Source organism: Solea senegalensis, linkage group LG5 (genome assembly GCF_019176455.1).
Source record: "Solea senegalensis isolate Sse05_10M linkage group LG5, IFAPA_SoseM_1, whole genome shotgun sequence".
NCBI lineage: Eukaryota > Metazoa > Chordata > Actinopteri > Pleuronectiformes > Soleidae > Solea > Solea senegalensis.
The window spans coordinates 3570896-3586887 of record NC_058025.1 but is presented as its reverse complement, the minus strand read 5'-3'; the positions used below and the strand labels follow the sequence as shown (position 1 = coordinate 3586887).

Sequence of the window (15992 nt, the reverse complement as noted above, 5' to 3'; positions counted from 1 at the left end):
CATTAAATTCCCACTTTATGTTACCGATTAGTTTCCATTTCTTCACGTTTTTCCACAGATAAATGACAGGAAAAGAACTCAAGTATCAGTAAAACCCCACTGTGAATCACGTCAGTGACGACAACACTCGTTATTTCTCAGCACCTTTTTAAATCTAGTGGTTTTTAAGTGGCAATAAAAATAATAATGATAATAATAACTAGGACAAGTTTGTTCAAACACCACTGGTGCAAAACCACACAAAAAAAAACCGCATGTGCGATAATCGTGCCGTTCAAAGTGAATGGAGTGAGTTTTTTGTTGCAGGAAAGGAAAAATAAAAACAACAACATTAAAAAACAAATAATACTCACCAGGTTCACTGTAGGATGATATTTACACTCAACAACACAATCAAGACTGAAGAAGCTTCAGGTTGTGTGCATTTTTATTAAGTGTCACATGAACTGTGAACATTATAGTGTATATATATATATATAATTATACTGCGAACTGTCAAAATCCTCTCACACTCAAATGTCCTGTGCATAGGTTTTTATATGCTTCTCATAATCTTATAGAAAAACAGTTCAATCAGAAAATAACAAAAAAAACACCAGAAACAGCGCGAGTGAATCTCAGGGAAACAAGTCGGCAAATAACAACGTCGGTTTTTTTTATTCTCATATAAATCCTGCTTACAAAAGAAACACAGAACAACCCGAGGGCTTTTGGTGGAACTGTAGAACATCTACTTCCTGTCTCTCTCACACACACACTAAGTCTCACACACACACACACGTGCAGTGAATGCACGCAGAAGCCACCACACTTCTGCGTGTGAAAGCATGCAGCCCCTGCCCCGCCCCCTTCCCTGTCCACACCCAACAGAAGAGCGTCCAATATACAAGCGCGGCTTTTTTTTCTTCTTTTTTTTTTTTAATTTGCAAGCAACGAGAGTGAGATTTTTCAAAATCACGGTCGGTCCAGATCCTCAGAGTCAGGAAAACCCGGGGGTTCAGACCTGGTACGAACATCCATCTCAGATCATCTGATCACACGCGGCAATAATTACAGGCGTTATTTTATTTTTTTTCCTGATGGTTAAACTCTTATTTAATGTCACAGCGGCGACTTTTCCTCACTCTCCGACACTCGGCACAGTCAGACTCGCAAAAATTGAATTCTTATGACTTATTTGAAAACCGGAGAGAAAAAGGAGCCAGATCTGATCTCATGTGGACACCGGTGTGAACACATGGGATCAGATGAGGACGGACGTTAATACCAGGTCTGAATGGACGCCAGGTCCTGCCAAGTCCGTCTGAAGACGTGTTGTTATGTAAATGTGTCGTCGTGGCCTCAGTCCACGGCAGCTGTGTGTCATTAGAGCTACGATTAACCTCGGAGGTTAGATTCTAAAGTAAGAAAGTGTGTAAATCATGATACTGCAAAAATATTTGGATATATTATGGGGAGGAAAAGAAACCCCACGGCGTCCACCTCCGTGCACGAGGTCAGGCGAGGCGGACGGCGGAGGTTCAGGCAGACGAGCGGCGATCTGCTCGTGACGTGGAACAGGTGGACGCGGAGTGGCAGACGGACTCACTGGCGCGGGGACACGGTGGCATGTGGAGCCGTGCCGGGGCCCGGGTACCTCTGTTTGGCGTGCTTCTCACAGTACATGACCTCGCCCACCCAGAAGTGACCTCGCATCCTGAGGTTCAGGCCGCAGTCCGAGCAGGTGTAGCACTCCGGGTGGCGGAAGCGGTCGTCGGAGATGCGCACGGCCTGCGTGCTGCAAGGACGCACACAAACAGACACACACAGACACACACACAGGATTTTCAGTAGTTTAACTTTAAAAGTGCTGTGATCAGCACAGTCTGATATCACTGTTTAAACTCTGAGTGCGTGACCTTTTGACCCTGCAGCGTAAACACAAGCACTATTACAGCAGTCTGTCAATTACACTGCAAAAAAATGCATCCAAGAAACTCTAACAACTATTAGGGGAAAATGACTTGTTTCAAGCAAAAGTATCTGCACGAGAGCAGCAAGAAAATGTATTAAGTCAAGAAACTCAAGAAAGTATTAAGTAAAAAAAAAATATGATTAGATAAATACACTGAATTCAAGTCAATTAAACAAGTACATATTTTCATTTTTTGCAGTTTCCTGTTAAATTGGACAATGTTATTTTAAAAATGTCCAGTGTAGATTACATAACATAAATACAATACATAAATACAATGCATATTTAAGTCAAAAAACCTACAACTATTACTTTTTTAGCCTAAAAAGATAAATAATCTTAGCAGGAAAGTTTTGCACTAGCGGAATAAACTCATTTAAAGTATCTTACTTCATCTTAATAAGATAATACAGTTTAGTTTAAGCTTTAACTACGAGTAACAAGCTAAAAAAAACTATTATTGCATGAAATCCGAACAAAGGATTAGAGATTTCTTACCTTATTTTAGAGTAAGAATAACTGCACATCTCCTGTTAGAGTCTGCTCTCCTCTCTGAAGAGGCTAATTTGAATTTTTATTATTGTAAAACTCTGTATACCAATCAATAACTAATAACTAATTTTAGGCATTTTACTTTCTGAAAGTTGATTTACGAGCTATTTCTTTATGTTATAATAATAACTTTTACTTACCCAAGGTCAGTGTACAAGCAGGAAAACAGAACACAAACACTGGTGTCGCTTCAACAGTGATTTAAACCACTTTCTCATGAGTGTAAACGGTAAAACTTACACAATGTTGGTGCCGCACTTCTCACAGGAGTGGTATTTAGAGACTCCGGCCACCGCTGGCGTCGCTTTGGGGACGTTGGGCGAAAACTTAGTGGGGAACCGCACAGCTGCCTCTGGAGTCAAACACACACACACACACACACAGGTTAGCAGAGGACACTGTAATTATGACTATAACCACTTCATACCCTCTCCTCCTCTCCCTCTCACTCAGAAAACGAGGTTCTGCCTCATTAGGACCAGGTTCTGGTCTCCAAGAGGACTACGTGTCCTCTTGGCAAAAGGTCATAATGAGAGAACTACTATAAGTAATCAGTGAGGTGGATATTTGCCGTTATTTAATAATCGGCACAGGCTGAATGTTATTTATTGTTGGGAAAATCAATAGAAATGATTCATGTTTGTTCTCAGAGACTTGATACATGTTGCCAAGTCACTACTAGTCTTTGACTACGTGTTTTATTGAACGCACAGTGTATAATTGCACTGCAAGGCAGACATTAAATGTAGATTAGTGTTGTTCAATAACTGGTTAGTGAAGTTTTGTATTACTTGTTATTATTTTATCAGATGGAGGAAAAATAAAAAAGCAGCTCAATAAAGAGGCCGAAAATAGGCATCATTTATCAGCCATTGGCTTCTCTGATTTCTAAAAGGGCCAAAGAAAATCCCCACATCTGTCAAACTGTTTTTATATCTAAGTGAGGACACATCAATAGCCTTAAGTATTTCCTAGTCCCTTACCCTAAGTACCCTAACCTAGGGGTCTCAAACTGAAATGACCTGGGGGTCTTGTTTGATCAGCAGGGGGCCGCTCAAATGAAAAAAGTCAAGGTTTTTGAGAAAAACACACTGATAATAATCATATTTATCTAGATATTTCACATCATTTCAATATAAAAGTGTTTTGTTTTGATATGGAATGATAAATGGTTGCAGAATGAATCCAGTAATTAAAAATAAAACCGACACAAACATAACTTATTAGTCCTAACCCTGAGAAAGTGTCCTCACAAAGACATAAACACACACACACACACACACACTCGTCACATCATCAGCGTCTGAACTCCGCTCTCATCAGCGCAGCTTGTTTTCTGTTTCCCGCTCGTCATCACTGGCTCATCACTCGTGGGACACGCTTCACTACGCTGGCGTCCACACGTCGATCATGAACACATCGTGGAGGAATGTTTGTTCCCCAATTTCACCTCGACTTTTATCAGAGCATTAAGAATTCCATGATGTGCTGCTGATGTCAATCAGGTGACAAATGGTGAAAACAGCCGCTGATATCTGATAGTCTGCAGCTCATGGTTTCATGTCGTAACTGTTTCCTCTCACATGCCTACGGTGTGAAAGGCTGGATATTTTTAGAGCATGATTAGGAAAAAAAAAATAAGTCATCGTTTTCAAGTCAAAAAAACACCCCATAATTTGGCATCAGTGTTCTGGAGTTATGTTTACTCGCTCGACTTTGTTTTAAAGCTATAACAAACTGAAAAGTGGCCTAAAAGGTGAAATAAATGCACGAAAATGTCCGTGTTGGATAATTTACCCAAACTGTCCCACCAAATTGTTTCGCTTTATCTACATCACTTGTTTCACAAAAAAACGTAATACCTGTAGAGGCCGATATGAAAACCACACCCAGTATAAACACTCAAAAACAAAAGCAACACAATATAAAATGTATAATATATAAGCAAATGTCACTTCCGTGATGTCAGAAGACGGCAAATTTTGAGGAGACTCTTTAACCGAGTGACAGTGATGAGGGAGTGACCAAGTTAGACGATGTGGTATTTATTAAAAAATGTGATTATGAAGCCGTCGTTTGTTTGTACTGGCATGAGTCACACCAGTAAATATAGATGATCCAGTCATGCAGCGTGAAAAGAAAAACATCATTCCACAGATCTTCTAACCTTGCTCGTCAGCCTCCAGACACTCCTGCAGCATTTTGAAGGTGTTGGACTGACGAGGTGCCGTGCGGGACTCCCTGTTCTCCTGGATCATCTTGTAAACCTCTGAGTCCGTGTCGAACCTCTGCATAGCAAAGTCAGAGCTGGAACTGCTGTGAAGACATATTACATTCTGTAAAAATCACAGTGTGGGCCAAAGAGTCTTTGTGAGTCTCTTTAAAGTGAATCCAGAGGAAATGAAGGAAGACGCAGCTGCTGGATTTGAGACTTTGACCTCGGAACATCAGGTGTGGATCTGAGACCACAGACATGAGATCAGTTCACACGGTGGATTTTAATTTTGTTTTTATTTTTATGATGAAATAATCCTGGTTTAGGGTCATTTTCCTGCTTTCTTTGTTCCTCTCTGACAGTAAACTGCATATCTTTGCTTTGTGGTAGAGTTTTCTATGACTAATGTTGATCTCTAGACAACAGCTGTTTGTTCCCCCCCTTATAATAAACTAATAAAACATGTTTTTCTGTACATTTGAAGAATTAATCTGTTTGGTCATTTTTACATCAACACAAATACATTTTACACATAAATATACAGATATTTGAATAGAGGGTGCAGAAGCCGCTCTTACAGTGACACATGCGTCACATTATTTTATACCAATATCTCTCGCATTTCTTATCCAAACAACGTCAAAGTTGATGCTGCACACACTGGTGACCTTCATAGTATATTGGTGACCAATGTACTCACTATCCCTATATATACACATATATACTGTATATACACATATATATATACATACATACATACATACATACATACATATACACAAATATGTATATATGTATATATACACAAATATGTATATATGTATATATACATATATACATACACATACATATACACATACATATACATATATACACATACATATACATACACATGTATACATACATACACATACATATATACACACAAATATATATACATATATACACATATTTATTTGGAAATATAAACATATTTTTATTTAGAAATATAATAATATAAAGAAGTAAATAAAATATTATATATATAAATAAATAATATATAATTTTTTATTTACTTCTTTCATCTGCACAAAATGAACAAAAGAAGTAAATAAAAAATTAAACTATCAACATTTCTCGGCTCAGTGCATTTAGTAACATTCATCAAAACTAACAACAATAAGCAGTAATGGCAACTAATATTTGACAAAGGGACATTTTCTCCCATTTTCTGGACCAAACAAGTGGTGGATGTGTTTGAACGTTAGAAGAAGCAACAAAGAGACAAAAGTATGTTCTGCTGTCAGCTTGGTGTGCGTGAGTGTGCGTGAGTGTGCGTGAGTGTGCGTGTGTGCGACGAGCTGCTGAGTGTTTGCCGTCAGCAGGAACCGGTTGACTGGGACAGGTGTGGTCTGACGTCTTCTGCCTGAAGCCAACACAAACAGCCAGAGACAACTCGGTCTGTCACAGCTCACACCTGCGTTCTGAGGAATGACCTTGAACCTGAAGCTCACCAGTGGTCGTGGTCTTAGGGAAACGTACAATACTGTTCATCTATAGGATCTATTTATTTATTGTACTTGCATTTTTAGATATTTCAGACCAGTTCGGCTCGACTTGTTGCACGTTGCATTGTGTTTTTCAGATACTGTAGATGCTTTGAACGTTCTTTCCCTCATGCACTCTGCATGTGTGTCTCAGTGAAGTCCTAACGGGATAAATAAATAAAGTCTGAAAACTTCAGTCTTCTACTGTGACTGAAAGTGAGCGTGAACCTGTGTTAGACCGACGTCCAGTCAGGGATGAAAAACCTGCTCCTCTCACGTCTCAAGAATCAAACTGTCTGCATCTGAGAGTCTGCAGAGACGTGATGACCACGGTGTCGCCTCACGCTCAGACAGAAACTGTGGCTAAAACAGTCGCTGTGGCCCCTTTAAGTGCAGCGGCAGCAGAAACACGCGGAGAAAACACGCTGCAACAATGCACCGTGTCACTTCCTGTTTCACTGGCGTTGCTGTGTTTACTACAGACTCTCTCTGCTCTCACCCCTCTGTTAGCGACAGCACATCACATAATTATTTGTCCCCAGCCAGGAACCAGGAACCAACAAGTCTCCCCTCTGGAAAGGGGATTTTGACTCTTATTTCTGAACTTTCCAATGACGTCTAACACATGGAAGTCCATGCACTAGTCCATGAGATATTGTAGAACCTATACGGACTTAGGCAAACACCCGTACATCGCGCGTTTGCTTAGACTAGTGTTCGCAGACTGTACTGCAGCGACTTCACACACTCCATGTAGCACACTCTCGTTTTGGTCGAGGAAAAAAATGACAAAGAACCAGAAGAAGACGACGGTAATCACAGACACTTGTGTGAGATGATGCGAGGAGGTCCGTCTGTGCCCACACCTGCACAATCCATCACTCAAAGAATGCAGAAACTTTCAAATGAGGGTTAAACTCCGGCAGAGGAACTGCCTGCACCGGAATGGAATTTGAGATGAATTATTCATGAGTGGAACGTGAGACTGGAACAGAATCTGATTTTAGTGACCGCTGAAAGTAAGTATGGTCTGTCCCTCAGAATTGTTGGTTCAGATCTGATCACATCCTCAGAGGAGGCGTTTGGGGACGTTTGTGTCCACATTCCGGAGAACGAACGGCGAACCTCGTGCTTCGTTCGGCTTCGATTCACGTGTTTGCATCTGCTGCAGATGTGAGATCTGATCAAAGGTGGTGACAGAAGAAGGGAACGAAGAGCAAACGCAATGACAATATAACCACGTACTGTATCTGAAGTAAAACTAACATTATGACTTTAAATTGGCCAAAATGAAAGCTTTCGTGAGGACGATTCATAAAGAATTAAGAGAGTTTAAGACAAGACAATCACAGAGATTATGTTCTGTGTCAAACCCTATTCAACTTCATTAAAGCAATAAAATGTGAGACTTTGACCCTCAAATACAATCATTTTGATAGTAGATCAACTAACAACAGTGATTTGATGACCAAGGTTATGTTGGAGGACACAAACTAAAGGAGTTTCTTAATCTAGCTATTTTACCTGATCTGAAGACACAGTCAAGTCCTGCTTAAGAGTTTACCGGTATCACTGGCTCGTCAACCAACGTACACGTCACCACAGTTACCCCAACTGTAGGGGGAGCCCAAGATCAAATCCTACGAGAGCAGCAATAGCGATTACTTTCAGAAATTTAGAAAATATTTGATCGGTGTTCTCAAAAGTCTTGTCTTGTCCAAAAAACAAAACCAATTCAGTTAGATCAGAGAACTTGCTTTAATTCCTTGAAAACCGTCAAATAGTGGACGATTCATTTAGTAAAATCGATAAACAGAGCAATTGTTCGAGCCCTAAATACTTTAATGAGCTTTAAAGAGCTGCAAATCCTGGGCATCTTTCCCGTTTGTGTTTCACAGACTCAAAACAAATAATGGCAACGCACAAACAGGCTTAAGCTGGACAAAGGTCACATTATAGACTCGGCCACTTGTCAAGAACAGTGAAGTATTTGGTTTGCTGCGAGATAAGTGTTGCACTGGAGTGGATTAAAAACCTCACCTCTCCGCGTCACATTAATTGTTGACAAAAGTCAACAAATATGTGACTAACACAATAGTTCAGGGCGACTTTTTTCCTCCTCTGCATCAGTGAACATGGTTCAAAATTGAAAACAGACCCTCATGTTCAGCTCCACCCGCAGCAATGCATCCCCCCCCCCACATCCTCCCCCTTTATGCTTCTCTCACCATCTCCTCTGACATGCAATCGAAAAAGCAAATATAAAGTCCGGGTCAAGCACGAGGCGAACAAATAACTGAACGACAAAAGTAACGTCGAGTTCAGAAAACGTCCGAAACAAAAGTGTCACGTGAGAATATTCCTGTCAGATCCTCGCGTTCACACACACACACGCGCTGCGGTGATAACAATCGCCTCGCAGCAGAGGCTCAAAGATGCATGCAGCCAAAACATAATCTCAGATCACACGGGGCATGAATTCCGACCATATCAGACTTCCCTGCAGCACAACACACACACACACACATAAACATTCTGACAAACAGAAAAAGTCAAAAATCCCAGACTCACCCAGAACAGAAGAGGAAACAAAGAGAAGCAGCTGTGACGTGCGCTCACTGTGACACTGTGTCGTGTGATTTCAAACTCTGCAGGAGAAAGTGAGGAGCGTGCAGGAGAACACGCACACACACACGCACACAGACACACACACCTCTATCTAAACCAGACAGGACAGAAAAACAAGAGTCTGAGTGAGAGCTGAAAGGTGTGCCCCGCAGCTCAAACTCATTGGCCCGGGCGACACGGAGGGGGCGGATGAATGGGTGTCACTAACGTCCGTGATTGGCCGAGGAGGAGCAGGGAGAGGTTTTTCTCCCCCGTGCAGACTGGAGGCCAATCAGAGGGAGAGAGAGGGGAGAGAGGAACATCACATCTTTTTAGCAATAATAATATGGGATTTGTTTGGCGGTGACTGCAGCTGCTCACACGTCATTATCAGTGACCACGCTCTCCCACGAGGGAGAGAGGGAGAGAGGGAGAGAGGGAGAGCTGGAGCCAAAGTCAACCATCGAACACCAGGCAGCAGCAGCTTCTCCAGCAGAGACAGAGGACAACTCCCTTCACACCTTCAAATCCAGACTCAAGACCCACCTTTTTAGAATTGCCTTCTCCCTCTGACGGCCCCCCCACATGTTACCTTTTTAGCTTTCTCATTGGTTCAAGTTTTTAAAATTGTAGCTTTGATATTTGTATTTTTAATGCCTGTATTTTATTTTATTTATTGTTTTTTTTAATCATGAACTGTAAGGCACCCTTAAATTAAACATGTAATAATAATAATAATAATAATAATAATAATAATAATAACAATAACAATAACAATAACAATAATAATAATAATGAATTCACCTCAAGGACGTTCATATCTGGACCGATCCCAGACGGGCCCCCCAATCATTGTGACCAGGCCTAGGGGTAAAAACCTGATCACGAACTCCCAAGAAAACACGAGCAACAAGTAAAACAAAGTCTGTGTGGCTGTGAGTGGCGTGAGGAAGTGTTTCTTTGCTCCAGAAAACAAAGAAATGATGAATTGCTGAACTTATTTTTGACATTTTATGGAACATTTGACTAATCGATTGATTGAGAAACTAATTGAGAATTGATTATTAGCTGCAGCGTTACACTACAGAGAGAATGATGAATCATTTAGGTCAAGTAATCAGGCTGAATTTTTTATGATATTGGTGTCGATTATTACTTGTATGGAATGTGGAGTTGTAACAATTAGATAATGAATCAACTTGAGTGGGTTCAGCTTCCTAAATGTGCTCCATATGACAAATCATTAAAACTCATCAGTACATTTTAACATTTTTCAACCATTTTATGGACCAAACGACTAATCGATTAATTGAGAAAGTAATCATCAGATTAATCACTTATTAAAGTAATTATTTTACACATTTTTGGTGCCTTTTTTGGAAAAATCTATTTGTTATACAGATGTACAATGTGCACTGTATTGTTACAAAATTAGAGCATCAGTGTTAAATAAATGTTGATTTAAGTCGAGCAATTTTCGTTATCTGCTATATTTTAGAAGATGGAGGGAGATAAAAGTCAGACTTTGGGCTCAAAATACCAGCGTCATGAGTTCCTAAAGATCAGAATCAGCATCTGCTTAAATAAAAACAACTGTTTGACCCTTTTAAAAAACACACAGGTGTGTGTGAGTGAGAACAACATCACGGCTAAATGAAGCAGATGTGAGTGCAGGTGTTAGAGAGAGAGTTTCATTTCATACAGGCTGGAAATTCACACGTCGTCGTCGTCGACGACTCCGAGCAGCTGCAAACACTTTAAACCTCAGAGGGTCGACAGCAACACGGCAGTGAATGCAGAGCAGACTTTACACTTCATTGACACTTTTCAACAACCTCTCCACTGAGACCTTATATGCACATGGAGAAAAGAGTCGTTTTGTTTTGTTTGATTGACTTCTGCCTCGCCCGGTTTTTACCAGCGTTGGTGCACAACTCCCTTATTCTGCGAGGATGAAAATAGTGTTTGAAAAACACGGAATCTGGATTCAGATCAACCAAGAAAATCTGATTATTTCTTTTAGAGCGGCAACTAACGATTATTTTCTCCATTAATCGAGTAATCGTTTGGGCCATAAAATGTCAGAAAACTTAAAAAAAAAAACATTTAGTAAATCGATTAATTGTTTAATCTCTAGTTTCTTTCTTGCATTATAACCTGAATCCTTCATCAAAGAATCAGAAAACACCAAATAATCTGCTGATGCTGATCTCTTGAGCTTCAATCTGTTGCTATGACAACTACTGTCCTCTAGATGGCGCAAATCGCTTGTACTTTACAGTTTGATGTGTGGTTTAATACTTTGAGAGGAACTACTGTGAGATCAGGCTTAACAAAACTAAAGAGAAGAAGAATACATTTTTAGCATCATTTATATAAGAAATTTTTGAAAAATTAAGCATATTACTAGTTAAGATTAAACATTTGTTGTCTGTACAGTAGATTGTCAACTGTAAATAACTGACATCATATACGTTTAACACAATTCTGAGGACTCTGAAAAGACAAAATTGTTATTTTTGCAGTTGTTGCACTGAATGTGATGAAAAATTCACCGATTGTCGATAAACGAATGAAAAAAAAGGACATTCTTCTTGTAACACTGCAAACACCTGTATCAATATATCATGAAAACATAAACATATTTAAACTTTTAATCCTGGTTTCCATGTGTATTTAAAGTATATAATGCTAAAATCAAATTGCAGACTAATAAACTCAATGACAATTTTGTAGTTTGGAAAAATTATTCCAAGACATTTTGAGATTTCTTTATGTAATTTAATATAAAGTGTATTTTTGTGTACATGAAGTAAGTAATGAATAGTTTTCTTGTGAATATGCTGTATAATTCATTTTAGACTATGCAGTTACTGTCTTTGCTTACATATGTAAAACATATGCATAATTTCTGCTTTAAATCCATTATTCACTGCAACTAAGTTGGCGAGCGTGTGTTTTGAGTACAAACATTAGTTGATGTTGACGTGAGAGTGGTTTACCTGCGTCGGGGAGACATGGGTATGTCCCGATCGATGGGACTGAGGGGCGAGTAACGTCCCGGTGGGGTCGGGGTTCTGCTGGACACGGAGTTACTCCTGTAGTCTGAGGGGGAGAAATCCTGTGGAACGGGGGGAGAGTCATGATGAGTCAAAGGTTCTGCAGGTCAAGACTTGACAATTATCCATCGAGACACTTGATCCACAGAAGCATGTTGCTGCTGCTGCTGCCACAACAAAAAATAAAGGCTTAAACTAAGTTTAAGTTGTTGATGAAGTTGTTTTTGATCCATAAAGACAGAGAAACAGTTATCCCACACACACACACACAACTGTTTTTTTCACTTTCACTTAGACAAATTGCCACTGTGTGACTGTGGAACCTTTTAATGGCCTGTGCTCTTAAATAAAGTTTCTATTGCACGAATTAATACCATAAAAGTCAGGCACTGAAACCAATAAAAGCAAAAAGACGACCGAACTAAAACGCGGACGTCAGACATCAGCCGTGGAATTACACTTTCCAAAGGTCGACGCGGGCGAAACCACACAGACAATTTTTGGTCCATAAAATATCAGAAATTCTTGATACAAATCAAAATGACTCAGTTTTAATGATGTAGTTGTTATATGGTTATATGTAACCAATAAAATAAATACACACACACTCAAATCAATGAATCGTATCAAAATAGTTGTTGATTAATTTAGTAATCAATTAAAAATCGACTTCTAATCCAAAAACCTTTGCAGCCGTGGGATACTCAGGGTTAAGTCAGTGCAAAAACATGTGGCTGAACACAAAATATGAGACATTCGTTTGTGTAAAAATAGCTGACGTTAGCACAAACACCACCAAACATGGTGAACACTCAATCATCTCCGGGGTAACTTGTTGTTGTTGTTTTCTTTTCCATTGTGTTGGGCTGGTGTTAGCTTAGCATTGTGTACCAACAGAGAACAACAAAAGAAGGTTCAGATTAGTCTAAATGTAAACAGTAACTAGTCAACGACTAGTTTTTTGTTCTTTAAATCTTGATTTTACTTTTTATAACCAGCGCTGTGCTCTCAGTCCCACAGCTGATAGAAGATCGACTGTGTGGCAACAGATGTTTGGCACCAGCGCCGCCGTCGGTTCGAGCACCAGCGTGAACGTTAATGGACTCCAGATGCAGAGAAAATCCTCACAATTACTCACGTATGCAGAGAGTAAACAGTGTTCTGAGGAGATCTCTCACGGTCAGACCGTCACTCAGCACAACTGCTGTACAAACTGTGTCATTTAGGGAGAAAACTGTCTGCGTCAAATCAACGATATGTTCACCTGTGACAGAAGAGGGCGCTACACTATCACTGTGCAGACGAGGCTCGTAAACTCAAGTCTGAGCAGATGTGCCCATGACTGTTTTACTGCAGCTGCTGTAAAGAAAAGTGAGAGTGGAGCACACGCTGACAACCTGAGGTGCAAAGGTTGATCTGTTTATGTGTTTGTGTTTAGGTCATCACAAAGATGTCTGGAGGAAAATATTTTTATTTTAGTTTAACCTTTATTTAACCCTTAAGAATGCCCCATGAGATTTAAAATCTCTGACCAGAGAAAAAGCAATTGCATAATTTTCTACATTCTATCGGCCAAGTATTAAAATTTTTCATTTTTGTTCTCAGGAACTTGATTAACGTTATTGTTTTTAATCCAAATGACCAGTTTCATGTATTTAATTTTAGGTTTATTCAAGTTACTGTATACAATTGCACTGCAGTGCAGACATACAATACAGATTGGAGATAGACCAGTGTAGAGAAGTTAGGCAATTCTATTTGCAGATGAAGGGAAAAAAGAAAACTGGCTAATGTACAGTCTGACATTGGCTGCCCTGATTTCAAAAAATTCATAGACAAAAAAAACCCAGAAGAAGTCGACCTCTATTGTTTCCTGATAATATTTTCCAACTAAAAACTGTGCAGACCTGGAACAGACACCTCTACTGTGAGAAACCCTCGCAGACAGCGACCACTTCCTCCTCCTCACACACACAGCAGAGTCACATAAGCGGCTGCAATATTCCAGCAACATCACTTGTGTTAAAAAACATGTTTCAAAACAGTTTCACAACTTCCAGTTTGCTGTGGAAACAAAGCCATTACTTTATTTCACGCTGTACCGAGTCCAGGAAAACTCAAGAGAGCAAACAGCCCACAGAGAAACTCGGCAGCACAGCACTACGGAGCTTCCCCCCGCCCGCCCCCCTTCCTTTAACAGTGGAGCTGCTGGCATCAGTGATGCACAGGTTCCATCCAGAGGAGACACGTCTTCACCCGGCACGTCGGCCTGGAACGGCTGCTGGAAGCTGACACAGTGGCACCGATGGAGTCAGAGATTTCGCGTGAGCGGTGCCAGCACCCGCTTCCAATTCAGCAACTCTTTGAACAATGTCTCTGTTCTCAATTGAGTCCAATTTTCCTCTTCTTTTTTTTTTTCCTTTTAGCGAGTGGGCAGATTAGTGGTGCGTGCCAGCAAGCCTTTACCAGAAGTGATCACTGGGACGTTCTCCCGGTGATTCCTCCCAGGATAAACCCAGTATAATAACTATGGGCTCATAAGATCACATATTCCTTATCATCAGGATACGAGAGCGGAGGCAGCAATGTTCTCCCCCGCTGCGAACCAATCTAAAGGGCATATACCTGAAAGATGTGCGCGCTTTAGAGATTCTGCCGGTGGAGGATCTGTGGTGCATATCAATCCACACTAACGCTAAACAAACATAATGTTATGCAAGTGTCTGGCTACTGAGTGGAGCTGCGCACAGTGGGATAAAAATCACAACTCTAATCTACGAGACTCGGGAGGAATGCAATGAAGTAAAGACAAACAAAAGGAAGGGGAGAGAGAAAAAAACAAGCGCTCCACTATGACAGGAAGAATGTGGCTGTGATTAAGCTTGACCATATGAAGTTCAAAAACACTCGGAGAAGTCCGCTCCGTAGCATCCAGTGCCAGGTTTTTATAGCGGTGACCATGGCACGGCCTTTAACTGCACTACTCAAAACATCTTTGTTCTAAAATCATCGCCGTCGTTCCATCGTAGGACATTAAAACCATTAAACCGACCGCTTTAATCTCACTCAGTGTTTTTGGTGAACTGCACCGGGGCAGTGCCAACAATGCCCCGATGTCTCATGCACCGACACAGTCAGGGAGGGGCAGAGGACGGCAGAGGACAGCCTGTTATTTTGTCTTGGATGGGAGCGTGGCTCAGAGACGGCAGAGACCACTGGAGCAAAAATCGGCCACCGATTCCTCCTGGTTCCTGTGGCTGGCTAAAGGAGGAAGCTCTGATTAAAGCTGCACTGAACTGTAATCAAGAGTTCATAGTCAACATTCCAGTGAGACTTGCCCTAATGATCCTGCATATGATGATGTACTGTACCATGTACCGGCCTTGAGCTGCACACTGCACTGTATGCAATACCAGAACCTGCACGTCTTCAGCTTGACAGGATGAGTGAGCACAAGCAAACAAACTTCAAGTCTCCAATAGATGATGCTCGGTAGTCTGGGACATAAGCACTCTTTAGAGAGAACAGTTTGGGGTTTTTTTTATTTGAGAGGGATCTGTGTTTTGCCTTCTTTGCTTAATTGTGGCACATTTTGTTCCCAACAGTTAAAGAGGTGAGAAAAACTGACTTGCTTTATGCCCTTCCTGACGCAACCCTCCCATTTACTTGGGCCATGGGACCAGCAACCAGGCACACACTGGATGTGCCCCCCCAATGGGGATTGGGTACTTGACATGTCGGCATTCAAACCAGCGATCCTCCAGTTACAAGGCCATGTTCCTCAATTATGTTTATGCACTAACCACAGCCAAGCAACATCTGAATTGAAATGTGATGAAGGTTGTTGCAGGCTGTGGTAATGTTACAAGGCTTCTGTCAACCAAAACTACTTCAGTTCATTTCTTTATTACTATCATTTTCATGTTATGGAGAAATATTACAAATAAATAAAAATAAGACTGGCTGACGTCGCATGGTCCATGGAAGGCGGTATTAATGTTCTACTAGAATAAAAAGGTCTGTAGATTATTGGGGTATCTTCCTAGAAAAGGGCTGTGTAATATAAACATTCCCAACAG

The 15992-nt window shown here is 40.7% G+C and overlaps 1 protein-coding gene across 1 annotated transcript in view; it reads right to left on the bottom strand.

Annotated features, from left to right (window-relative positions):
- Positions 1-409: 409 nt before the first annotated feature.
- The window catches only part of pdlim2 (PDZ and LIM domain 2 (mystique)), a 53639-nt gene continuing 38056 nt past the window's right edge, over positions 410-15992 (bottom strand). Inside the window, exons 7-10 of the mRNA XM_044027146.1 lie at positions 11857-11975; positions 4674-4822; positions 2747-2858; positions 410-1777 (exon numbers count right to left, since the gene is read on the bottom strand). Of these exons, the coding sequence (XP_043883081.1) occupies positions 1585-1777; positions 2747-2858; positions 4674-4822; positions 11857-11975 (573 nt within the window). The 3' untranslated portion in view covers positions 410-1584. The remainder of the gene's footprint in view (positions 1778-2746; positions 2859-4673; positions 4823-11856; positions 11976-15992) is intronic.